At 48.4% G+C, this 26,662-nt stretch overlaps 1 protein-coding gene across 11 annotated transcripts in view; it reads right to left on the reverse strand.

Moving 5' to 3' along the window:
• Positions 1-26,662, reverse strand: part of MADD (MAP kinase activating death domain) — an 853,817-nt gene that overhangs the window by 541,198 nt on the left and 285,957 nt on the right. For 8 of the 11 annotated variants that reach the window (XM_078684455.1, XM_078684461.1, XM_078684459.1 and 5 more), the window contains 2 exons: positions 17,577-17,688; positions 4,277-4,463 (listed from right to left, as the gene is read on the reverse strand). In XM_078684455.1, coding sequence (XP_078540581.1) covers positions 4,277-4,463; positions 17,577-17,688 — 299 coding nt within the window. The remainder of the gene's footprint in view (positions 1-4,276; positions 4,464-17,576; positions 17,689-26,662) is intronic. The other 3 variants (XM_078684462.1, XM_078684460.1, XM_078684454.1) reach the window with 1 other exon arrangement.

The raw sequence follows: 26,662 nt of genomic DNA on the forward strand, positions 1-26,662 counted from the left end.
GTGATGCCCATGGATTGATCATCAGTAGTGATGGCCCTGGGTCAAGTGGTGATGGCCATGGATTGATCACCGGTAGTGATGGCCCTGGGTCAAGTGGTGATGGCCATGGATTGATCTTCTCTAGTAATGACCCTGGGTCAAGTGGTGATGGCCATGGATTGATCATCAGTAGTGATGGCCCTGGGTCAAGAGTTGATGGCCATGGATTGATCATCAGTAGTGATGGCCCAGGGTCAAGTGGTGATGGCCATGGATTGATCATCAGTAGTGATGGCCCTCGGTCAAGTGGTGATGCCCATGGATTGATCATCAGTAGTGATGGCCCGGGTCAAGTGGTGATGGCTATGGATTGATCATCAGTAGTGATGACACTGGGTCAAGTGGTGATGGCCATGGATTGATCTTCTCTAGTGATGGCCCTGGGTCAAGTGGTGTTGGCCATGGATTGATCGCCAGTAGTGATGGCCCTGGGTCAAGTGGTGATGGCCATGGATTGATCATCAGTAGTGATGGCCCTGGGTCAAGAGGTGATGGCCATGGATTGATCTTCTCTAGTGATGGCCCTGGGTCAAGTGGTGTTGGCCATGGATTGATCTTCAGTAGGGATGGCCATTGGTCAAGTGGTGATGGCCATGGATTGAGCACCAGTTGTGATGACCCTAGGTCAAGTGGTGATGGCCATGGATTGATCTTCAGTAGGGATGGCCATTGGTCAAGTGGTGATGGCCATGGATTGATCACCAGTAGTGATGGCCCTGGGTCAAGTGGTGATGGCCATGGATTGATCTTCAGTAGGGATGGCCCTCGGTCAAGTGGTGATGCCCATGGATTGATCTTCAGTAGGGATGGCCATTGGTCAAGTGGTGATGGCCATGGATTGATCACCAGTAGTGATGGCCCTGGGTCAAGTGGTGATGGCCATGGATTGATCTTCAGTAGGGATGGCCCTCGGTCAAGTGGTGATGCCCATGGATTGATCTTCAGTAGTGATGGCCCGGGTCAAGTGGTGATGGCCATGGATTGATCTTCAGTAGGGATGGCCCTCGATCAAGTGGTGATGGCCATGGATTGATCTTCAGTAATGATGGCCCTGGGTCAAGTGGTGATGGCCATGGATTGATCATCAGTAGTGATGGCCCTGGTTCAAGTGGTGATGGCCATGGATTGATCTTCAGTAGTGATGGCCCGGGTCAAGTGGTGATGGCCATGGATTGAACATCAGTAGTGATGGCCCTGGGTCAAGTGGTGAAGGCCATGGATTGATCATCAGTAGTGATGGCCCGGGTCAAGTGGTGATGGCCATGGATTGAACGCCAGTAGTGATGACCCTGGGTCAAGTGGTGATTGCCATGGATTGATCTTCTCTAGTGATGGCCCTGGGTCAAGTGGTGATGGCCATGGATTGATCTTCTCTAGTGATGGCCCTGGGTCAAGTGGTGATTGCCATGGATTGATCCCCAGTAGTGATGGCCCTGGGTCAAGTGGTGATGGCCATGGATTGAACGCCAGTAGTGATGGCCCTGGGTCAAGTGGTGATGGCCATGGATTGATAACCAGTAGTAATGGCATAGGGTCAAGTGGTTATGGCCATGGATGGATCTTCAGTAGGGATGGCCATTGGTCAAGTGGTGATGGCCATGGATTGATCATCAGTAGTGATGTCACTGGGTCAAGTGGTGACGGCCATGGATTGATCACCAGTAGTGATGGCCCTGGTTCAAGTGGTGATGCCCATGGATTGATCATCAGTAGTGATGGCCCTGGGTCAAGTGGTGATGGCCATGGATTGATCACCGGTAGTGATAGCCCTGGGTCAAGTGGTGATGGCCATGGATTGATCATCAGTAGTGATGGCCCTCGGTCAAGTGGTGATGCCCATGGATTGATCATCAGTAGTGATGGCCCGGGTCAAGTGGTGATGGCCATGGATTGATCACCAGTAGTGATGACCCTGGGTCAAGTGGTGATGGCCATGGATTGATCGCCAGTAGTGATGACCCTGGGTCAAGTGGTGATGGCCATGGATTGATCATCAGTGGTGATGGCCCTGGGTCAAGTGGTGATGGCCATGGATTGATCATCAGTAGTGATGGCCCAGGGTCAAGTGGTGATGGCCATGGATTGATCATCAGTAGTGATGGCCCTCGGTCAAGTGGTGATGCCCATGGATTGATCATCAGTAGTGATGGCCCGGGTCAAGTGGTGATGGCTATGGATTGATCATCAGTAGTGATGACACTGGGTCAAGTGGTGATGGCCATGGATTGATCTTCTCTAGTGATGGCCCTGGGTCAAGTGGTGTTGGCCATGGATTGATCGCCAGTAGTGATGGCCCTGGGTCAAGTGGTGATGGCCATGGATTGATCATCAGTAGTGATGGCCCTGGGTCAAGAGGTGATGGCCATGGATTGATCTTCTCTAGTGATGGCCCTGGGTCAAGTGGTGTTGGCCATGGATTGATCTTCAGTAGGGATGGCCATTGGTCAAGTGGTGATGGCTATGGATTGAGCACCAGTTGTGATGACCCTAGGTCAAGTGGTGATGGCCATGGATTGATCTTCAGTAGGGATGGCCATTGGTCAAGTGGTGATGGCCATGGATTGATCACCAGTAGTGATGGCCCTGGGTCAAGTGGTGATGGCCATGGATTGATCTTCAGTAGGGATGGCCCTCGGTCAAGTGGTGATGCCCATGGATTGATCATCAGTAGTGATGGCCCGGGTCAAGTGGTGATGGCTATGGATTGATCATCAGTAGTGATGACACTGGGTCAAGTGGTGATGGCCAAGGATTGATCACCAGTAGTGATGGCCCTGGGTCAAGTGGTGATGGCCATGGATTGATCTTCTCTAGTGATGGCCCTGGGTCAAGTGGTGATGGCCATGGATTGATCACCAGTAGTGATGGCCCTGGGTCAAGTGGTGATGGCCATGGATTGATCATCAGTAGTGATGGCCCTGGGTCAAGTGGTGATGGCCATGGATTGATCTTCAGTAGGGATGGCCCTCGGTCAAGTGGTGATGCCCATGGATTGATCATCAGTAGTGATGGCCCGGGTCAAGTGGTGATGGCTATGGATTGATCATCAGTAGTGATGACACTGGGTCAAGTGGTGATGGCCAAGGATTGATCACCAGTAGTGATGGCCCTGGGTCAAGTGGTGATGGCCATGGATTGATCTTCTCTAGTGATGGCCCTGGGTCAAGTGGTGATGGCCATGGATTGATCACCAGTAGTGATGGCCCTGGGTCAAGTGGTGATGGCCATGGATTGATCATCAGTAGTGATGGCCCTGGGTCAAGTGGTGATGGCCATGGATTGATCTTCAGTAGTGATGGCCCTCGGTCAAGTGGTGATGGACATGGATTGATCTTCAGTAGTGATGGCCCTGGGTCAAGTGGTGATGCCCATGGATTGATCATCAGTAGTGATGGCCCTGGGTCAAGTGGTGATGGCCATGGATTGATCTTCAGTAGTGATGGCCCTCGGTCAAGTGGTGATGGACATGGATTGATCTTCAGTAGTGATGGCCCTGGGTCAAGTGGTGATGGCCATGGATTGATCACCGGTAGTGATGACACTGGGACTCCTGTGAAGCATGAGATTACCACACAAAGCCCACTAACCCTAGATTGACTCTGAATTTTCAAGAACCAACATCATATGCAGAACCACAAAGTGTCCTCAGTTTAAAAAAAAAGCACAACAAGGAAGTTGTACTTTGACTCCAACCACTGAATATATACAAATTAGAATCTCTACTACAGCTTATGCAGCAAACACGTACACTACACACAGACTCCAACTCCCAGTCATGGCACACACTTTCAAGCACACACTCTAGGAAAGACCAAAACCTCAACCGCAGGAGCCTAGTTAAATTTAGAGGGAGAGAGCGGGGGTCCTCTCCCCTTCAAGGGCGGAGATAATTATATAATCAGCTGACGCCTACCGCAAGTTGATCCAAAGCCTAGTACAAGTGAAAAGTAGCAATCAGACAATACGTGGGAGTTACAGTCAGGGCAACCCCAACAAGTAGAATAATGAAGCATTTCCAGTGGACTAAGACTGTCAAGTCAGCGGGAGGACAGGCCCAAAGCAAACAATAAAAAAAATGTAAAAAAAACAATCCAGGTGTACCCAGCTTTTCCAAGCTATGCTAGGATTTTGGTCACTGCGCTCTCCTATTACGTCTTTTCAGTCCGGAGTACTTCCTTCCCTAAAAAGAGGTATATTACACATTCATTTTTAGTCTCCCTCTCAAAGTGGGACTCACCACGTCCTGGATGACGTCTTGTCGGGAATCCTCCTCTGACTGGATGGTGCGGTTCAGCTTGCTGAGGATGAAGGCACGAAGCTGTTCACTCTCGAGCAAGCGGCGCACCTTCTTCATGTTCAGCCACTTCACGCCCTGGCCCTCCAGCACATTCAGAGCCACCTCCTTCAGAAACTGCTGGTTCTCACTGTAGGCAGAAGATGGATGAACCGGAAACAGTGGGTTCAAGAAATCAGCAACCGACACCAAATCAAAAGGCCCTCTCTTCACTTTCTCTCTTGCTCCTCTACTCAGTCAGTCAGTCAAAATACTTTTATTCAACTATTAAAGCTATAAAAAGACAGGCAGATTAAACAATACAGAATTGTCAAAAGATACATTAAAACGTATAGAGCTGTAAATTTATTGAAGTGGTGGTTTTGTTGCGATAGAAAAGGATTAAGAAATGTGTAAAGAAAACTAGTTAATCAAAAATATCACATTATAAAAGAAAGCTACTTGGACATGAAGGTCCCTTGGCCCCAAGACGGAAACATTTCAGCTTATAACTCATAAAAATGATAGATAAAGACAAACATGTCTTTAAATATATAGAATAGGAGAATTTTTTATGGAAACTTCAATTTTCTCTTAATTCTTTATGCTTGCCAGATATACCCAAGAACTGCATGGCATATAAGGATGGAATCTAGCCGCTGTAAAGCCTGCAAGTTCTTAAGATATTCCAGCGTAAAATGGGCACCAAAACAGGACTCTAGGCAAGTTATGAAAACCAAGAAAAAACAAAACGGATGAGGGATTACTGGTTTAAATCACAGGGACAGCAAGTTAATGAGGGAAACCATGTTCTCAGTTGAGGAAAATCTGACAAAACCATGTTCCCAGTTGAGGAAAATGTTACAAAAATGTACAGTGCACAGTCTAAAACAAATAAGATAAAATCTATGTTCAGTAATGGAAACCCATAACAAATCAGGTTCGATCCCTTCCATGGTCATAATCTCCACATATCGGCAGACAGCGTTCATTGTCTGGATTTTTGTGTTTCTTAGGGTTATTCTATATTTGTAAAAATAGATTTCACTGTTGCTCTGGATTTATTACCAATGGTGTTCGAGGAATAAAATACATTTGGGCGCCATGGGATGGAGTTCTAATGGTCCAGTTTAATACAGTCGGCAAAAACTTGGAGAGAAAAATTTGTATGAGGTGAGTGCCGTCTCTTCAGCCACAATAAGAGTGGGACAAGTTTCATTTTGTCACCTCTGTACAGGAGTCCAACTTCACAGTGAGTTGTAAAACTGGAAGTACCCATTGGAAATGCGAGTCGTCGGCCAAGAAATGTATTTTCCACAACATGCAGATGCCGCCATATAACCCCAAACACCTGCCCCATAGATTTCCGAAGAGAGACATTTGGCATTGTACAATTAGATTCATTCTTTAATGGGCTTAAGCCTCAGACTGCTCTGCAACCCTACCCTCTGAGAGTCAGGCTCAAATGTAGTCATGTTCTTTGTGCAGGCCTCAGAGATGCTGCCTTGTTTTACAACACTTTTTAAATAAATACTCCGCCTAACCACAGATTTCTCACCTTTATAATATCCTCAGGTGACACAGTGGATCTGCATTTTATTTTTGTAGTTAAGCTTTGAGAGGTTAGGGGCGTTGTTTAGATCTGCGGTGACTCCGCACCTCACGGCAAGTGGTAGAACGGACCTTTATGAAAGTACAAGCCCAGTGCACTGCCGTCCGTTTCATCCAACCATCTCCTTCTGATCCCCCATAAGTGGGGCGTTGGACACATTATTAGTGACAGTCCTGTGATCTCCCATTTGGGACTTTTTAGATGTTAAAGAAAAGTTTTTTCACAGTCCCTGGAGGTCAGTGAGGAACTTGCAGTTAAAGTAACCACCAGAAGATAAATGCTACTAAACCTTTAAGCATCTGTTCGTAGCGTAACGTGCTGTAGATTCACACGATCAGCACACTCCTGCAGTCTAGTGTTGGGCTCAGAGGATTGCCAGTTGTTTTTTCTTAAAAGAAGCCTTTGAGTCATGAGATATGGGGTGGTGACTCCTACCAGTGGCCACTGTGCATGAGCACAGGCTTCAAGTTGGACTCTTTTCATACAGCGGGTGACAGTATGTAAAGAGGGTCGACAGAAGTATGACGTGTCAAGCATAATGTGCAGGCTTTAGAGATTCTTATGTGTCTATTGTAGGCATTCCATTTGTGTCTCAGTAGTTTAAGGTATGATATAGAGGGGGTGTGATCTCTGCAAGTCTGAGGCATTGTCGTTCCTCATTAAGGTTATGGATGTACCATTTGATCTTTCAACGAGGCTCTCTTAAGGGTTTTGGGGCAATACAGTATTTTATTTTGCCCAAGCTGTTGAAATAATAATCAGAGCAGTCCTGAGCGTCGACCACTGTTGGGGGAGGAAGCAAGCTGTAGATAACAGACAGCTATCCGCCTTCCTCGAGACGAACGGATCCCTCGACCACTCGCAGTCCGGCTTCCGAGCCAACCACAGCACCGAGACCGCCCTCATCGCAGCCACGGATGACATCCGAGCCCTGCTCGACAACGGGGAAACAGCGGCCCTTATCCTCCTGGACCTCTCCGCAGCGTTCGACACGGTCTGCCACCGCACCCTAGTGCAGCGCCTCAGCAACATCGGAATCCAAGAGAAGGCACTGGAGTGGATCATCTCGTTCCTTCCCTGGAAGAACACAGAGAGTCCGCCTCCCCCCGTTCAGATCCAAGTCCACCGAAGTCATCTGCGGCATACCACAAGGATCATCACTCAGCCCTACCCTCTTTAACGTCTACATGAGTCCCTGGCAGCCATCACACACCAACACAACCTCAACATCATCTCCTACGCCGACGACACCCAGCTGATCCTCTCCCTCACCAATGACTCCGCCACCGCCAGAACCAACCTACACGAAGGGATGAAAAATGTAGCCGAGTGGATGAAGAACAGCTGCCTGAAGCTGAACTCAGACAAGATTGAAGTCCTAATCTTGGGATCATCGCCCTCCGCCAGGGACGATTCCTGGTGGCCCCCTGCCCTGGGCACTGCTCCCAAACCAACGGACCACGCACGTAACCTGGGCTTCATCCTGGACTCCTCCCTCACGATGACCAGACAAGTCAACGCCGTCTCATCATCTTGCTTTGGCACCCTGCGCATGCTCCGAAAGATCTTCCGGTGGATCCCCAACGAAACCAGGAAAACGGTCACACAGGCACTCGTCACCAGCCGACTAGACTACGGAAACACCCTCTACGCCAGAACCACAGCCAAACTCCAGAAAAGACTTCAATGCATCTAGAACGCCTCCGCACGACTCATCCTGGACGTCCCCCGACACAGCCACATCTCCGGACACCTGAGAGACCTGCACTGGCTCCCCGTCAACAAGAGGATCACGTTCAGACTCCTCACCCACGCACACAAGCCACTCCACGACCTGGGCCCCAAGTACCTCAACAACCGCCTGACCTACGCTCCAACCCGCCAGCTACGATCGACCAGCCTAGCCCTCGCCGCCATTCCACGCATCCGCAGAACCACCACCGGAGGAAGATCCTTCTCCTACCTGGCAGCCAAGACATGGAACTCCCTCCCCATCCACCTTCGGATGACCCAGGACCATCTCGCCTTCAGGAGGCAGCTCAAGACCTGGCTCTTCGAGCAGTAGTGGGCTCCCCCCCACCCCAGTGCCTGGAGACCCCTCCGGGTGAGTAGCGCGCTATATAAATGTTATGATAGATTGATTGATTGATTGATAGATACAAACAGTCGACATCGAGAGTGGGTTGATATCACAGATGCCTCTAATCCAGTATTTGGCCTTCCTAGGTTGGCCTTTAGAGAAGGATGCCTTTATAGTTATGAGTAAGGTGATACAGTGGGGGTCAGTCCAGTCGCAAGGAAGGATAGATTCAATTTGTAAAGTGTTCTTTTTTTAAATGATTAAATCCAAAGTATCCCCCTTGTTATGAGTCAGTCTACTGCAGGCTTGGATAAAGTGAAGGTTCTGGAGGAAGGATTTAAAGCTGTTCAGCTAAAGCAATTGAAGACAATACTTGTAGGAAGATAAGACATGGATGATATTATTTGAATTATGTAATTTGAAGTAATTCTTACGATATAAGGGATGATAATTGACTTACGAGCATTAAAGTTGATGAGACGGTATGGGGAGGTTTAAACGAAAGTGTTGTGAAACTACTAATTGTAATAACGGCATCATTATGTGTGTTGGATGTATAGTATTGCTTTTAAATGTTTTTATTTTAAACAGTCCAAAATAGCTTTATATATATGTGTATATTTTTGGAGGCCCTGGTGAAGTCCTGAGGCAAGGACGAAACACGTTGGCTGGGCCATCATTGGAAATGTACATGGAACACTTTCAAGACAAATAAAGTTGCTGCAAATTTCTTAGGCATGAAGACTTTCATTTGGACGAATTGTAAATAGAATGACTCACGCTCACCAGTATATGAATAACAAAATCAACTATTGTTTAATATTGAAATAATATTTGAGATATTAAAATTGCACTCCCATTTATCGGATTTGCAACAGGTAGAACCCTACTTGGTCTAGCTATACTTGCCTTGGAAATGGGATGCCCTCTGAGCATTGGCAGAGTAGACAAAGCTGGTTTGATCTGCAGAATGACTTGGTCCTGTCACTATAGTACAGAAGACCTCTTTTGACATATAATATGTCCAGTACTCTACATGAAATTGAACCAGACTGTAGAAAAAACTGGGTGCTCCACGGTTTGGTTAGGGTGGAAGGGTGCTACCACCTTCGAGAGGATCCTTGGTTTGGTTCTAAGAACCAGCATGTCCTTGTGGAGTTGTATAAAGGGCTCCAGCCGAGTGAGCGCCTGCAGTTCACCAATGCATCTATGAGCAGTAATGGCTCCCAGGAAGGGCCCCGTCCAGGGAAGTAACTGACATGTTTAAAAGTAGAACTTTCAATGGTGGTCCCATGAGTTTGGTGAGGACTACATTGAAACTGCACCCGGGCGGGAGGCACTCACAGGGATATTACTCATGTGAGCCCCTGCACGAGGGCCTTAAACCCTGGAATTCTAAAGAGCGAGAAGTGTTCCATGTACTGCATGTAGGCTACGAATGCATCCAAGACTGAATGGATGGAGGGGCAGGTGGGAGGCCTGCAGTTTGCAAATGAGTACCGTACAGAAGGTGTTAAAGGGTCAGTGTTCTTAGTAATACAGTGGTGAACAAACCTTTCCCATTTTGCCACATGACAAGCCCTTGTGAGCTGTTGGGCTTTAAAGATGTAAATGTTTTTGAGCTTGTAAAGCGCACTGCTACCCGTCCATAGGTTTCCTGGCGCTGTATAACTCTGGGGAACCCGTCCTGGCTTTCCCTGTGGGATGGTCCCTGCTGGGAGTCCCCAAGGTGGAGCGAGGCATCCCCGGAATTGGTGGGGCCGTTGTGGAGATGAGGCAAGCTAATGCCCAGAGTTGCCGAGTGGAACCCCTGATTAGAGTAAGCACCGAAGCGAGAATTATCGAGTCCGCTGACCAAGGTCCACGACCCTGCCGCGTCGGGAATTGAACCCTGGTCCCGGGCCGACTTCTGCTCTCGGGCCTGCCGCCTCTAACCAGTGAGCCACACTACTCCAGATGGATATACATTTCTGGGGAAGGCTGAGGTAGCCTGTTTGACACTCCAAATGCAGAATGTCCATCTTTTCCTCTCGGTACACACATGGACAGCCCATGGGCAGTGCACTATGGATGAATTGACCAGGAATATTTGCCTACACTTTTTTCCTTTCCCACTGCTTTACCAAGTGGTGGGGAACTTGAGGAAAACATCAGTAACCTTCATTCTGGCAGCCCCGACCCATGTCAGACAACTCTGATACTCCCCTCTCTTAAAGCTGCCGGACAGCCCTCAGGAGAGACAGAGGCAAAGTAGAGTGAGGCATCTGAGTCCCAGACAGCTGAGCCTTGTGAATCCCAGACAGCTGAGCCCTGTGAATCCCAGACAGCTGAGCCCTGTGAATCCCAGACAGCTGAGCCCTGTGAATCCCAGACAGCTGAGCCTTGTGAATCCCAGACAGCTGAGCCTTGTGAATCCCAGACAGCTGAGCCTTGTGAATCCCAGACAGCTGAGCCTTGTGATCTGGCCTCCGAGGTTTGGGAATTCGGCTACCTCAGCCTTCCCCAGAAATGTCCTTCCCCAGGCGTTGCTCTGCCATGAGGTGAATGTTGTGGGAAAGATTGGGGGTTGGGGGGGAGAGGGGGCTCCCCGCTTTTGTAAGTTGCATGTAGCTGTCAGTACGAATGATAAGGACTAATTATTATAAGTCCTTTGACTTATATTAAGGTTTTGAGAGTTAAGTGAATGGCTAGCAGCTCCAGGTAGGATCACCTTCCTGGACTATCAAGTTTTTGAGATGTGCGCCCCACCCTGTGAGACATGCATGCGAGGTGATGGTCGCTTGTGGTACAAGGTCTGCAAAAGGCCTGTCTTGCAACACGTTGTTGGTATTCTACCATTGCAAAGAGCAGTGCGCAATGGCCTGGACCATGATTGGATCTTTCTATTGACCCTCTGCCTGGGACCACTGAATCACAAGAGACTCTTGCATGGGGCGAATATGAAGCCTTGCATGTGGAACAATGGCGATGCACAAGGCCACCATCCCTCTAAGGTGCATGACAGTCCGCACTGTCAGCTAATGATTGGGCTGTGAAAGACGTGCCAGCTGCTGAAAGACTGCAACTCTCTGGTGATTGGTTTAGGCTTTCCCTGTGACTGTGTACAATACTGACCGAGGTTGTATCTCCAGAGGATGTAGGTGGGACTTTGAGGCGTTTATGGTAAACCCGAGGCTACGAAACAGTGACACCACTGTTTTGTGTGCTAGCTTGATGCTGCTCTTGATCCGCCAGTCGTCGAGGCAGGGATACATCTGAAAGCCCTCACTTTGCAAATGCAAAGCCACCACTGCTAGGGACTTTGTAGACGCCCTTTGAGTTGTAGCTGTCCCGAAAGGAAGTACTTTAAATTGGAAGCCTTGACCACTTACAAACAAAGACAAGATACCATTGATGAGCAGGGTGGACTGGGTATATGGAATAGGCATCTTTGATATTGAACGCTTGAAATCGCCTTGTTAAAAGGGTGCTGATGACAACCTGCAGAGTTGTCATGCGAAAGTGTTCTGATAGGAGGTAGAGGGTTCTAAGTCGAGGATCTGCTCGACAGAGCCGGCTTTCTTGGGGATGGGAAAGTAGACTGCACCTTCGGCACTGCGGAGGCACTCTTTCTGGCACCCTTCTGTAGGAGGAATAAGTATTCTTTGCTGAAAGCATGGGTACTGGGTGGGAAGTTCGGAGGGGTTGGGTAGTTTGAGGTAATAGCCATATTAGACCACCACCAGGGCCCACTTGTCGAACGTGAGAGTGATATAGCAATATGAAGCAGGGATGAAGGGATCCATCACATCACTCCACTGTGGCACTGGCTATTCTGGCAAGGCAACTGGTGAGACCCCCCCATGGAGAACGGGAGTGATTTGGTGTCCCATCTTCTACCATCAGCCCAGAGACGAGCTGAGGCAAGTGGGTGCAACCCCCTAAATAATAATAATAATATTTTTTTAAAACGACAAACAATATTAACATGCCGTGTGGAGTCATGTCCAACATTTGAAACCAGTCCCAGGATGCTTGTTTCCGGTTCAGGGAAGATATGGCTTGGCAATTCGGGCTGGACTGTTCCCATGAGGCACTGGGTCAGACTGATTTGCATATAGCCATATCTGAACTGGGGTGGCGAAGTGAGCTAAAGAACGATGAGGGATTCAACCCAGATCTGTGACTGGGGATGAGTGTATGAAAAGTTTCAGCGCTCCGTCCATCATCCCCTTTGATTTTGCTTTTTTCACCCTAAGTTGGCAGGGTATGCCCAGACGTGGGCCCCTTTGCTCACTGGATTCAAGCTCGCCTGGCTGATGAGGGCTGTTAGCCCGAAACCGGTCCCAGGATGATTGTTTCCGGTCCACGGAAGACATGGCTTGGATGTTCGGGCTGGACTATTCCCATGAAACACTGGGTCAAGACTGATTTGCATATGGCTGGGTCTGAACTGGGGAGGCGAAGTGAGCTAAAGAACGATGATGGATTGAACCCAGATCTGTGACTGGGGGTGAGTGTATGAAAAGTTTCAGCGTGTCAGGAAATGTATTGCCAGCATTGCAAAAAGCCAGCAAAGGTATAAACGGTGCAGAAATGCCTGTTACCCCCGGTGGTTAAGGCAACGTCCTCATCTCTGGCTATTATTCAGGAGATTCATGCTTGCTATCTCCTTCATTGATCTCCAGACAAATCAAGATGGCGGCCACCATCAATTACCGCATCAGCCCTAGTCTTTTGCCCTAGGTCTCGAGCTGCTGTTTTCCTCGAACGTACTAGCGCAGCGAGCGGTCCACTTTAACAGTCTTCTGAAGGAAGAAGCAGTGTCTCGCTTTGCGCTCGCTCAACAAATGGCTTTTCCTATCAAATATCGAACTTTTTGAACTTCTCTCTCGCGGAGTAGTGTGTACACGTTCGGGGAAGTTTCCCCTTGTTTTTTGGCAGTTGTGGAGAAAGAATTCTTGGACTTCCTGAAGGGACGAACTTCAATGGAACAGTATTCAGAGGCAGAATTCAACTTCTGAAAGACTCTAAAAGGACAGTAAGACTTTGCTTAACAATTTGAAGCTGTGGATTATTTATTCTTTGGGCAATTACCAAGCCAATCTTTTCCCTAAATGTTTAGAAGGAACTGGTCTAATCAATCTATGACATATTTTATTCCTGACAGAGCGCCTGGTAGAAAACTTACTAGCGCTCTTGAAATAGCGTTTCCACAAGTTTTAAAAGATAACAGTTTAATCTGCATAAGAGAGAAGCAAACCTACCCTAGAATCCGGTAGAGTTGGGGAAGGAGTAGAGTTTTTCAGAAGTCAGAGAGAGTAAAGTAGGATAGTGAAGTAATTCTCTCTCTCTTTTCCTTCATAGGTGTCTTCTTACCTTGACCCAACGCAGAACACGCATCTCTACATACACTGAAGGACGGTTGGGAAGTGGGAGTTGGCGGATACCTGACTCTGGAGGCGGTCTCACTTTCTCGATCCCCATTCCCCTTTAACCCCAGTGGGTGTTCGTATGGACTTGGTTCCCGCAGGCAGCTACGTGGGGATTGGAGTTAGTCGTCTGCTCCTGTGGAATCTGGCACGCAGGTAAGATCCGTCCATCATCTCTGTGTTTGCAACATTTGAAGTACCAAGGACAGGTACAGGAGAGGTCCTGAGAGGTTAACGCCAGGGGAGCAGGCTTATGAATCTTCACAGTGACCCATGCCCTGACACCAATCATACCACCCCACATTCCTATAGCACGTGCAGGGCAGCCTGTAAGTGGGGCGACTGGCATACAGGACCTGTTCACTTTTCTTTTGACCCACAATCACCTTCACTTTCTTCCTCAGTTGAACATTCTTTTCCACTGCCACCCCACCACTCCATTTATTTTTTTATTCAAGAGTCTCTGAAACGTGCAGCTCTGTAAACACACAGCATGGCACACATTTGTGTTCCCCCATCTATAGGGAAAGCATACTTGACTGCAAATTGAGATATGCATAAATAGTTACTTGTGGTGTAATGTTATAGTTATGCACTGAATTCTCAGCGGGTATGCCACCAAGATCTGGGACCTGTTGGGCGTCGCAGCCTTATATCTCCTCTTCCTTACAGAAACATGGCTGACCACAGCTTCAATGCCAGTCATCACAACTGCCATCCCCACCGGAACCAAGATCACCAGGCAAGACCACCTAAACAGGCCCGCAGGAGGAATCACTATTGTCTACTAAGACACCTTCAATTGCACCACTCCTCTTAAGGCCAGAACAAACTACATGGAACACCTTCACTTTAAATCACAAATCTCAGCCAACTTCACCCTAGCTGGGAGCCTGGTCCAACCCCTTCCTGGGCCCTGAGCTAACTTCGATAGCAACATTATGGACTTCATGCTTCCCACCCCCACCAGTCCATCGACTCCAGTACATTCAATCTCCTAGCAGACCTCAATGTTTATCTAGAATACTAGACGGACACCAAGTCAGCTGCCCTTCTTGACAGCCTCAGAAACCTGGGACGAGCCCAACGTGTCACAGAGCCCACACACGCTGCCGGACAAATCCTAGATCCAGTCTTCACATCCTTCAACAACATAATGATGATCAACACACCAAGACCAGTCAACTGGACTGACCACACCATAGTCAGCTTCACAATTAATCAACGTTCATCAGCATGGAAAACCTCTCATAGCCGTCCCAGCACGCCAACACTGGAACAACTTAATAGAGGGGGTTTGAACGATTGTCCTTCAGCAGAACAAATCGGAACCTACAGGCCTTCAGGCACGAGCCAATGAAAACGTCAACAAGTGGATGACCAACAGCGCCAACACTCTGTCGCCACCGAAACAAACTAACAGAAATAACTGGAACACAAGCAGCTGGCTCACAGAAGACTTCAGAATGACCAAGCAACACTGTGAACAACTGGAATGGAAATGGAGAACAAACAAAGCGGAAGTGGAAAAATATGCTCTCAAAGCTGCCCGGGGAAGGTACAACCAGTTAATTCGAGAAACTAAGAGGAAGACCATAGTCGGAAAAAAAACACCAGCTTCAACAGCAGCAAAGAAATCTTCACAAACGTCACAGACTTCACCACAGCCATCACTGTAAAGATCAACCCATTACAAGGTCTGTGTAACGACCTCTCCAACTTGTTTGCAGCAAAATCGTACCATATACAGTAACTTTGTACTGCAACTGGACCCCTCTTCAAAAGTCTCCCATCGAACAACGACAACACAATCAGCACGAGACCCCATCAGCACAGAGGAATTCACAATTATGAAGAACTTGAGTTCCGGGGCCCCACTAGGGCCCCTGCCCCATCACGCCTCTGACAAAGGAGCGATCCCCATCAGAGAGGCCTTCACCCCCATCCTCAACACCGGAATCAGTACAGCCACCTTTCCGGAACCATGGAAACACGCAGCCATCAACGCCCTCCTACAGAAATCCTCTGCCGAACCGACCAAACTCGCCAACTACCAGCCAATACCATTTTTGGCTACCCAGCCACGGTATCTTGGAAAAAGTCATCAACAAGCACCTCTCCGACCCACTCGCCAAACACCAGCTTTTCAATGCCACACTCAGGATTTAGGCCTAACTACCGCATGGGAACCAACCTCAAAGCTGCAACTGATGACCGGGGGAAACTGCATCCCTCATACACCGAGGACTATGAGTAACACCATCTACCATCCCATTACAAGCGGATGACTCCAAGACGCAAGCATCCAGGGAAGTGCACTCAAATGGATCTGCTCCTTCTTCACTGGAAGAATTTGAACCGTCAACATGCCTTCCACCTCCTGGGAAGCACAAGAACTATTCTGCAGAGCCTTGCAGGCCCAACACTCTTCACCATCTATAGGACTCCACCGGCCAACGTCATACGGCTTCACACAAACATCCTCATGTGTACAGATAACATGCAACTGAGACTGTCCCTCGCACACACAACACAACACCAGGAACAAGTTCACCACATTTACGACCGAAGTAGTCACTAGATGAATCAAACTGCCTTAAACTGAACTCAAGCAAGACCGAAGTGGTGGTATTTGGGAAAGACGCCTTGCCTGGAAACTCCCACAGACCTGCAGCCCACCCCACAGACCTAGAGCCCACCCCCAGGCCTTGCTCACAATCAAGAAACCTAGGAATTATCAAAGACAACAACCTTGACACGGCCACCCAAGTCTATGTAGCGGCCTTCGACTGCTTCAAACCCTAAGAATGCTGAAGAAAATCTTTACGTGGATATACGACAACACCAGCAAACTATCACCAGAAATCTTCTTGGTGGTGGAACATCTTTTGTCTCGCCTACAGGTTGTGCAGAACGCGGCGGCACGGGCAATTTTCGGCCTTGGCTGCAGTTCTCATGCCACCGGCCTTTTGAGGTCGCTTCACTGGCTTCCAATCCGGAAACGCATTAAGTTCAAGGCCCTCACCATTGCATTTAAAGCCCTTCATGGCACTGGGGCCATCTATCTGCGGAAGAGAGCTGTCTTTCACCATCCATCCAGAGCCTTACGATCGGCTGCCTTGTCACTGGCCAGGGTCCCGGCAATCAGGCGCGCGCGGACCGGGGGACGGTCCTTTAAATATCTGGCACCGCGGGCCTGGAATGCTCTGCCACTCGCTCTGAGAAAGAGTAAGAATTTAGCATCTTTCAGGAAAGAGCTTAAAACTTGGCTGTTCTGTCTCTAATTCCTCCTCCGCCGCCTAGGTTATGCTGTGTTAGGTCTGTTAGCGCCGGGACACTCTGCTTGAGTAGCTGAGCGCTCAATGAAACTCCCGGTAACATAACATATCATAACATAACTATGAGAATTCAGTGTACGCAGGCACAACCAACCATCTCAAAATAAGACTGCAGACTATCCAAAACGCAGATGGACTAGTCCTCAATCTCCCATGCTGAGCCCACCTAACATTACACCTTAGGTAACTACACTGGCTTCCAAATACACAAGCTTGCACACTTCAAACGCCTCACCCAAACCTAGTAAAGCACTCCGCAACACAGACCCTGCCTACCTGAACATCCGCATTAATGTTCACCAACTTTCAAGACATCTCCTATCATTAGCGCACACCCCACACATACACACAAGTTGAGGAGGGGGCCAGGCCTTCTCGACCTGGCTACTAAAGCCTGGAACGACGGCCCACAGCACATCAGAGCCTCCACCTCCTCTCTTCTTGAAGATCTCGCTCCTCGAGTAAGACCCCAAGTCTTGCCTCACACATGGCTAAACAGTGCCTGGATACCCCCAGGTGTGATTAGCACACTATACAGTCACCGATCATATAACATACGTCATCGGAGAGTCTTGCAGCAAGCACACTTTTGCCGTTATCCATCGTGCAAAGTGTCATCGATATTGATTCCCTCAGAGGACTAGAAATCTTTTAATTCTTGGTCAACCCTTGGCATCTATCCAAAGGAAAGTGTCTGGGGAGTTTATAGGGGCCACCAGTCTCCATACAGGGCAGCATTCAGTGGCAGTGTGAATTGTATCTAGGACTCTGTGAAGTCTCAATGGATTTACCTCCACATGTGAACCACTCAAGGCCTTCATACCTGGAGTTGTTGCTTCGTCCCTGGGGCGATGGGGACTCCCTCTTCACGGTCGGACTGTGCTTAATAACTGAAGACTTCTGATCCACAAGTGCTCGCTTGTTGATTGCTGATACTTCCAAAATGGATCAAAAAGAAAGAAGAAAGAGGAGGAGTAGGACATGTTTCATAGCGTGAAGAGGCAATGCGCTAATATCACAGAAAAGACACCACACTCAGGAAAGTTCACAAACTCTAGACCACACAGGGGAAGCAAAACATCCCAGTAAAAGCTGCTTGGATGTCAACAGCATCTCTGGAAACTAGTGGAAACAGTAATGGAAGGAGGAAGACACCGGGAGGTGTAAATGAAGAAATGGAGAGTAAGGCGAAGACAGAACAGAAACAAAGATGGGATTAAGGAAAATAGGAAGTTGGCCTGAATGAAGAAGAATGAAAGCAACCCATAGCACAAGTACACTGCATCATGGGGTGGGCACAGACCATGTGACACTGCTTGGTAACGAACGCTGGGAGTAGGGTGATGGCATGCAGAGAGCATGTCGCGAGGACACCCACCTTCACTGGTAGTCGGGCCGGCGTCAGCCATAATCTCCATTATAGTATTTAGCCCAAATACTAATACACAAAATTCAGAATTAGTGTGGAGCAATCTTCCCAATCTTTTATTCCAACCTCTCCCACTCCCACCCGAGCCCAGCCCGCTACCACCCGCATTGGCCCACCTGTGAAGCATGCTGTGAGTGCGAGACGGATGACCTTTAGGGTGATGCGGAGGCTCTACTTTGAACAGACAGCCTGCTAGTGTTGCTGGTCCCTCTTCAAACCCACTCATGCACTAGACCGCTCCTTCTGCCAAGTACACACATTTGCCTGCCTCCCTCTGAGGGCCAAGGGACAGTTGCGTCACTTGTTCGGCCAGATAGTTCCACATTGTTTCCCCTAATGTTACACAAAGATGGCTCAGCTCATTTCTTGCACCATTATATGAAGATTTTTGTCTCAGTTCCACAAGCGTGCACTGGTTGGAGTCCCTGCGTCAACGGATGCACATCATCTCTAGCCTTTAATAATACAAATCATACCCACTAAACTGTTCGACGGCTGAGGCCTGCAGTAGCATGCTCGCCTTGTAACCCAAACAAACACGTCTACCATAAAACAGCAAAGCATGCACATAGCTTCCACTTCAACGGACGGGACAACTCGAGAGCAGATGCGTCCATAATGTGACCCAGGGGTAGACTGGCCCTCCATTTCAGTACCCTAAGCATGTGCACATGGACTGTTCCATGAAGAGCCTTATGCAGAATAGCTTCACTCATCCTATGACCAGAGCAAGAAGGGGCTCTTCCTTTCAGTGAGTAAAGCTTGCACAGACCTATCCATTCCATGAACGAGTATACACGGATATAAACCTTGCATAATGAAACTACATTGACACACCCTCCAGAGGACTAAGCATGCATAGGCTCCCCTTTGTACCTCAAATATCAATAAGCAGTTCCTTTAGTGGCATGAGCTGCACAGACATCTCCACCCTGTAACGCGGTGAGACATGGACTATGCCATACAGTGAGCCCTTATGGAGTCCTATTGCGTCACCCCAGTGTACATTGGTTCACCCTTTCAGTACCCAAAGAATTCACAGCAGGGCCTGTCGCATCCATTCAATGGAGAAATCATTCTCTCTCTCGACCAGACCCTTTCCCTATGTGACGTGGCATAGTGCGTTCTCCTATTCAACAATCCAAGCATACACTCTCACTCCAGCACTGTGCCCAAAGCATGCAGGGCGCCCACTGTTGTACGGTCTCTTTCCTTCCAGGACCCAAGAATGAACGGTCCAGTCCAGGCATGGCGTGGCCCTTTTTGTGGAAGAAGAAAGCCGGGCTTCTCTCATTCCCAGGTCTCACGTCTGTAACTGCAGCTGAAAGTCTCCACTGCTATGAACTAAACGTGCTCTTGGGACCCTCTACCTTGACACAAACATGCTTCGTCTCAGCCCCTCCATGAACCAAATGTGTCCCCAAGCCATACCATAGCATGCAGCTCCTTCATAATAAAAACATCTTCATTGGCCCCTCGGACCTTCGTAAACTCAGCACACGTACACTGTCCTCTGCCTGACCCAATACATATCTGCATGGACATCGCACTCCCAAAATACATGATCCAGGAATGGAACACCAGATGACAAAGCAAAAGGAACAGATGAAAAAAGGAAAAAGGAGGTAAAGAGGTCAAGGGAAAGAAGTGAAAGAGTGGATAGGATGGAGGGCCTCCCCCCTTTACTGTTTCCTCTAATCGTGCAGTGCAGAGTTCTCTACGGCTACCTCAGGCGCAGAGTCACTAAACTCCCACCTCTCAATCGGAACAAGAGGCACAACCAAACAAGACCTTTGACACATCATTGCGGCAGGGTCAAAGGTCAGTAGTGGTCTTACCAACCTTCGTCCGACTCCCTTTCCACGTCAACATTAAAGAATTCTTGAGTCCGCATGAGAAGGTGAAGATGGAAATAGGAGAGAAATGGCAAATGAAAGCAATGCAGCACAAACAATGGGGGGTCGGGGGGCAATATCAAACAATGGCAAGCAATGGATGCAGTCTGCCCAATGGGATCACAAAAAACCAAGGGAGAAAATTGGGATGAACAGCAGCCATGCACTCACAACATCTGACCAGCAGACATACGCCAATGGCGCCCCAGGTCACGCGTCATGGGGTGAGGAATAGGTGAACACAGTTCAATAGTCAGAGCCACAGTCCTTCAAAGAGGTTTGGACAATGAGATACGACCCCTGCATTTAGCGCTACAATCCTAAATTGCCAATGTGCCAAGAAGCAGAGGGTGAGAGGCATTGGTTGTCCTTCACAATCACACACACAGAGTGGACTATTCCCCCCCCCCCCCCACCCCACAGGACCCGTTCTCCTCAGGGTGTTCTTGGTATGGCTTCTTTCCTGTGAGGTGGACATTAATCTTACAGACGGACATCAGCAGAGTAGATTTTGAAAACATGGGGCAAAAGCACAGCAGCACTGTTGAGTAAAATACCCATTCACACTGGAGAAGAAGGAAAGCAGTATTATTTTTCAATGCTAGGCCACATAAATGACATCATTAAATCAAAATTAACTACCAGCCGTAGCTGGGCTGCTAGATTATTAGTAAATCTATTAAATTACCTCACAATCAATCAATCAATCAATCACAAAATTTGTATAGCGTGCTACTCACCCGTAAGGGTCTCAAGGCGCTGAGGGGGGGAAGGGGGGGGGGGGGGGGGGAGAGAGAATCGCTACTGCTTGAACAGCCAGGTCTTGAGTTATTTCCTGAAGGCGAGGTGGTCCTGGGTCAGCCGTAGGTGAGTGGGGAGGAAGTTCCATGTCTTGGCTGCCAGGTAGGAGAAGGATCTTCCTCCGACGGTGGATTTCCGAATTCTTGGCACGGAGGCGAGGGTGAAGCTGGTGGAACTGAGCTGGCAGATGGGCGGAGACGTGGCTGCGGCGCGGGATCTCCAGGATGAGTCGTGCTGAGGCGTTCTGTATGCGCTGGAGTCTTCTCTGGAGTTTGGCTGTGGTTCCAGCGTAGAGGGTGTTCCCGTAGTCCAGACAGCTGGTGACGAGGGCCTGGGAGACCGTCTTCCTGGTTTCGGTGGGGATCATTCGGAAGATCTTTCTTAGCATGCGCAGGGTGTTGAAGCATGACGAGGAGACGGCGTTGACTTGCTTGAGGGAGGAGTCCAGGATGACGCCCAGTTGCGTGCGTGGTCCGTTGGTTTGGGTGCGCTGCCCAGGGCAGGCGGCCCAGAATCAAATTGAAAAAGTAATCATCCTTACCCAAACCATGAAGATGAAGGAGTGGCAAAGGACAGAAGCAGCTCTATGTATGTAACACTGGGAGAAATTAAACAAAGTGGATAGGTTCATTTGGAGATAAAAAGGTCCCCTTCAACAGGATCGCTGCCGTTTTTGAGAGGACGGACTAGCGAACCCCAGTTCAACAACTAACTCACACTGAGTGCATTTCTGATTCGATGTCAGGACCGGAGGAGAGGATTATCCTGAAGTTTCTGCATTTAGTTTCTCCAGCAGCCATATATTACTCAACAAACTCTATTTCCCAAGAACCTTAGGGAAAAGAAGAACAAATATCCAACCAATCACGATAAAGTATAGTCCATGAAGTCCTCCTTCGGGGTTCATGCCCCCTCTTTATTCTCTGCTCCAGCAGCTCAGTTAAGGACTTCTGGCTCGTCGTTTTCCCTTCACATTTTGTAATACTTTTCTAAATGTGTTTACTATCGTGATTGAATTTAGCCATAGGAGTGTTCCGCCACTTCTTCCGTAACTAGCCATTGTATCAGAACTGTGCCCAAGCGGTCCTCTAACCGTCTGAGGATGCCGGCTCTCCTTTCCTCAGAGTTTGCGGGTAAGACACATGTAGGAAGCAACAGTCGTCGATGCGGTCTCCTCACCCTGCTTGATATATGGAGCACAGCGCCGAGCGCCACTCATGGTCGCTTGCCATTCGTCTCGCGGGCACCTTCCAGACTAGAGCTCAAGTCCTCATAAGAGTGTCGATGCAGATTATGTTTCAAATGACTCAATCTGTGACCCGCACAACCCTGGAGTCGGATGCCTAGTCGAGTATGTATATTCAGCATTAATATTTACTATTCTCTGCGCAGCAAGCAGAGTGACGCCTGGGTCTGTATGAACAAGGAGGCATTTAGGACATTGACCCAGGGTTGCTGCCCATGATAAATTAACAGGGCGTATATTGGCATTGGGTTTTACCCCCAATTGATCTATACTTATTTCACTGGTTACCGTGCCTCAGGTGAACCACTATAATGCAAGAGCCTCAGATACCAGAAAAAGAGGGAGACTCCTTACAAGGTTTCGTTTGGGATGACAACTTTCTGAAGCAGTAGATACTTCTATTTATAAGGCAGTAGCCAAAGTTATGGCTTGTCTTGAGAAGAAACTGGTTCAGCTTAAGCGTGAACCTAAGAAACACCTTTTCACAAGGAAAGAACTTCCTGGGTCATCTCTGACCACTTCACCTCAGGGGCTATTAGGGAAGTCTCCCCATAAGGCTACTGTCAAATGAAGCATGAACAACGGATTGAACTTAAAACGTTTGTAAGATTAAAGTGAGATCTAAACTCATAGCAAGTTCCCTTACGGGATCTCAGTTTGAGGCCCTGAATATGATGATTCGAATGAAGACGACCCTTTCGCAGGGATTCCCCATCAATGCACCCAGGATCCTCTGGGAGGGGATAATTCCTGTGGTACTGAAAATTCTGGACTCGTGTAATAAACTTCGTCGTAGCATGACGATTTTTATATCAAAAGACCGAGAATGGCTAGTACACTATGTACAAGCATTTTCGTCATATTCGAGTGACGATTTCACCTCGGAATCGTCATTTTCGTTCTGAACCCTTGGCTTCCATTTTGTGTACGGCAGCCATTTTGGGAGTTGCCCTTTACATAGGCTTATAATACAGCTAAATTCGATTCCAAAGGACATGTACACCTTAATTGACTTTTCTCTGACCTGGGCAAGCTGAAACCATTGCCCCAGGCCGAACCTGTTTGGTCAGTTTCTCTCCCAGTGGCCGAGCGAGATAGCATCAAGGCACAACATGCCATAAACCTTTTCATCGCACACACCCTGCCTATCTGTTCCTGTTCCTGCCTCCACAAGCTATTTATGACATGGGCTGTGATCTTACTGTTTTGGGTTTATCCGGCCTTGTCAGCTAGAGAATGTATGCATTATGTGGACATTGTTTATGGCCTGGACTTATCTTGAAAGTGGGAATGACCAACAATAATGTACTTCAAAGAGAAAATGTGTGCCTAGGGCATAATAAATGGTATAAAAGGTCTGTGCTGAGACCATTCAGCAGACTGCCTCATTCAATTGCTAAGGCAGTTGGGTGACGTAGCCTCACTTAATTGTGTTTAATAAAGATGTCTTTTTCATATTTCAGCTTCTGTGCCACGTTTTTGTTATATTAGTAAGTATTCCTTGAGAACGAAATTTACAAGTTCTTCATTCCCCTGATGGTTGTGATGGGGACTCTAAACATGAGAGGCCTGGTTGCCCTTTCACAGATATTCCTTCCATGGGGGATATGCCTGTCTCATGATATTCAATACCCCTCTTTCCCAAATGCTGGACCCCAATGATATTCTCCGTTCATGCTCTTTCTGATTGGGTCCCGGGGTAAGGTATCTGCACACATCGAAGCACGGATTTGTAAATCCTTGGACAAGGAGATGCACCATCGCCTCAGGGTAGAATGTCCTGCACCATTTTGGAAGGTGAAGTGGCGTTCACTCCTGGGATCGATCATGTATGGCCACTTTTCTTGCTAAATCTACTCGAGACCCAAAGAAGAAAGGCACTGACAGCATGTTTATCTACAGCACAACAAACTCAAGAGTTCTAAGACCATCGGCATTTTAGAACAGCTAACTGAGCAAGACTAACCGGACAGGGAGAAGGAACAGGTCAAAGGAATTCTCCTGACCATTCTAAAAGAAGAGCATTCCCAAGGACATTTCCCCAAATTCCACACACGGTGGAAACTACAGGTACTGAGTCCGGCCCTCTTTGGAAATAGGTTTATCTACAGCAAGTCCCAGGTGCTCACCACTGTCACAAAAAGTTTGCAATGATCTCCCCCAGAAAGGCGACACATTGAAGCCTGATGAGTACTAAGGCCTCAAGTGGGTGCTTTTCTCCTGCAAAAATAATCTCCTAATCATGACCAGATATTTACAACCGACAACTCCTAAAGACTGGTTCCCCCAGGCCACATCAGACTTGACCCGTGCCATCAGATACAACCCTCCATAAAAGACGTACTGAAACACCTGCCCACCTTGGAAAACTGGATCGAAGACTGAGCAAACAAACTGGTTCTGTTGAAAAAAATCAGACAATCCTGAACTAACACTTAAGCATGTTGGTACACTGATGACCTCTGACTCCAAACACCACGGCAAGCAGCTGCAAAGAAGATGGAGGACTGGCCAAGACCACACTTCCAGAGACACGTACACATCTGCCCTCAGAAGATACCACACACAGACCAAAGAGGACAGGAAAGCGGCACTCGTGGTCAGACTGGAATCCCAATGAAACACAGACAAAGATCTCGTCAACATCGTCAAGAAATTCACCAACCCAAAGGCCGCCCCCCTACACCATGTCCCCCCTCACAAATCCTTTGTGACAACCTCTCGGACTTCTACCACAACACATTCCTCAAGATCTCAACTTTGTACCCGAGCCACCCACTGTGGACATCACCATGCAACCCCCCTCCACCTGGAGCACACACCACCTAACTGGCTGGAGCCCACTCACCTCAGAAGACACCACCAGAATCATGCAGTCCATCCACTCAAGATCCCCCTCAGACTCCTGCCCTCACCACATGTACAACCTACACTGATCAGCACCAACCTCACCACCATCTTGAACTCCTCCATCCTCAGCGGATACTTCCGGGATGGATGGAAAAACACGGAGGTCACCGCTCTGCTGAAGAAACCCTCGGCCAATCCCGGTGATCTCTGCAGTTAAAGGCCCATCTTGCTCATTCCCTTCCCAGACAAAGTCCTGAAGAAACAGATCAACAACCAGCTCTCCCCCCATCTTTAATAGCACCACATCCTGGCCTCCATTCAGTCAGGATTCCCCAGCAACCAATGCACGGAGACCGCCCTCCTAGAAGCAACAGACTACATCCACCTAATCATGAACAGAGGAGAAGCCGCTGCACTTGTCCTGCTCGACCCCTCTGCAGTTTTCGACTTAGTCCCTCAAGTAACCCTCATCACCAGAATCCAGAAATTCAAGGAACCACCTTCAGGTGTATCTACTCCATCTCCAACAGACCACAACAGGTCAGGCTCTCAACTTTCACCTACGAACCCAGTAAGCTCATCTGTGGAGTCCCCCAGGGCTCCTCCCTCAGCCCGACACTGTTCAATGTTTGCATGTCACCTCACACCTGCATCATAGGAACCCACAACATCAACACCATCTCCTATGCTAAGGACTCTCCGCTCATCCTCTCCCTTGCCCACAAGAACACCAGAAACAATTTCACCACCTGCATGACCGACGTAGCAAACTGGATGTGAGAGAACTACCTCAAATTCAAGACGGATAAAACAGAGGTCCTGGTCTTCATAAATAAGAACTCCCCTTAGGACTCCTCCTTGTGGCCACCAACTTGGGCCCTACACCCAGCACTCCAGACCATGCCAGGAACCTCAGCATTATCCTTGACAACAAGCTTTAGATGAACAAACAAGTCATGTGATATCATCCTGTTACCACGTCCTCGACTGCTGCACAGAATCTTCAAATAGCTCCCCATGCACACCAGACGCACAGTCCCCCAAGCCCTCTTCACCAGCAGACTTAACTACGACAACACACTATCTTTCGGCATCTCCAGCCGCCTCACTCAAAGACTCCATTCAAATGAAGAGCCCACATCACGCTCCACCTCACGGATCTGCACTGTGTACCCATCCAGAAACTCTGCACATTCTAGCTCCTCACCCTCGCCTACGATGCTCTCCACAACACAGTACCAGCTTATCTCAATGAACGACTCCAACTCTACAGACCCTCCAGTCACTTACGTTTCCCTTCTCTCTACCTCCAACAAATCTCACGCATCCACAGAAGACACGAGGATGCGTTTTTTCTTTAATCGCAGCCCAAAGCTGTAAACAACTCCCTCCACATATCCGGATCACTACTCCACTCCTCAACTTCCACAAGACGCTGAAGACCTGGTTGTTGAACTAGTAGCACCTTCAGACCTATGCTCCTGCTCTGGCGCCTGGATGCCCTCATGGGTGAAAAGCTGCGCCCTACAAATCACCATAATATCATAGTGGCAGTTATTCACCACTACATAAGCCCTCACCGACTATATGGGTACTTAAATAGTCTACCGATGGAATGAAAAGAGTTCAGTGGCACCCTGAACATCACCACGGAGACTCCTGGGAAGGAACCTTACTATCCAGAGGAT

The sequence above is a fragment of the Lissotriton helveticus genome, chromosome 3_2 (assembly GCF_964261635.1).
Source record: "Lissotriton helveticus chromosome 3_2, aLisHel1.1, whole genome shotgun sequence".
NCBI lineage: Eukaryota > Metazoa > Chordata > Amphibia > Caudata > Salamandridae > Lissotriton > Lissotriton helveticus.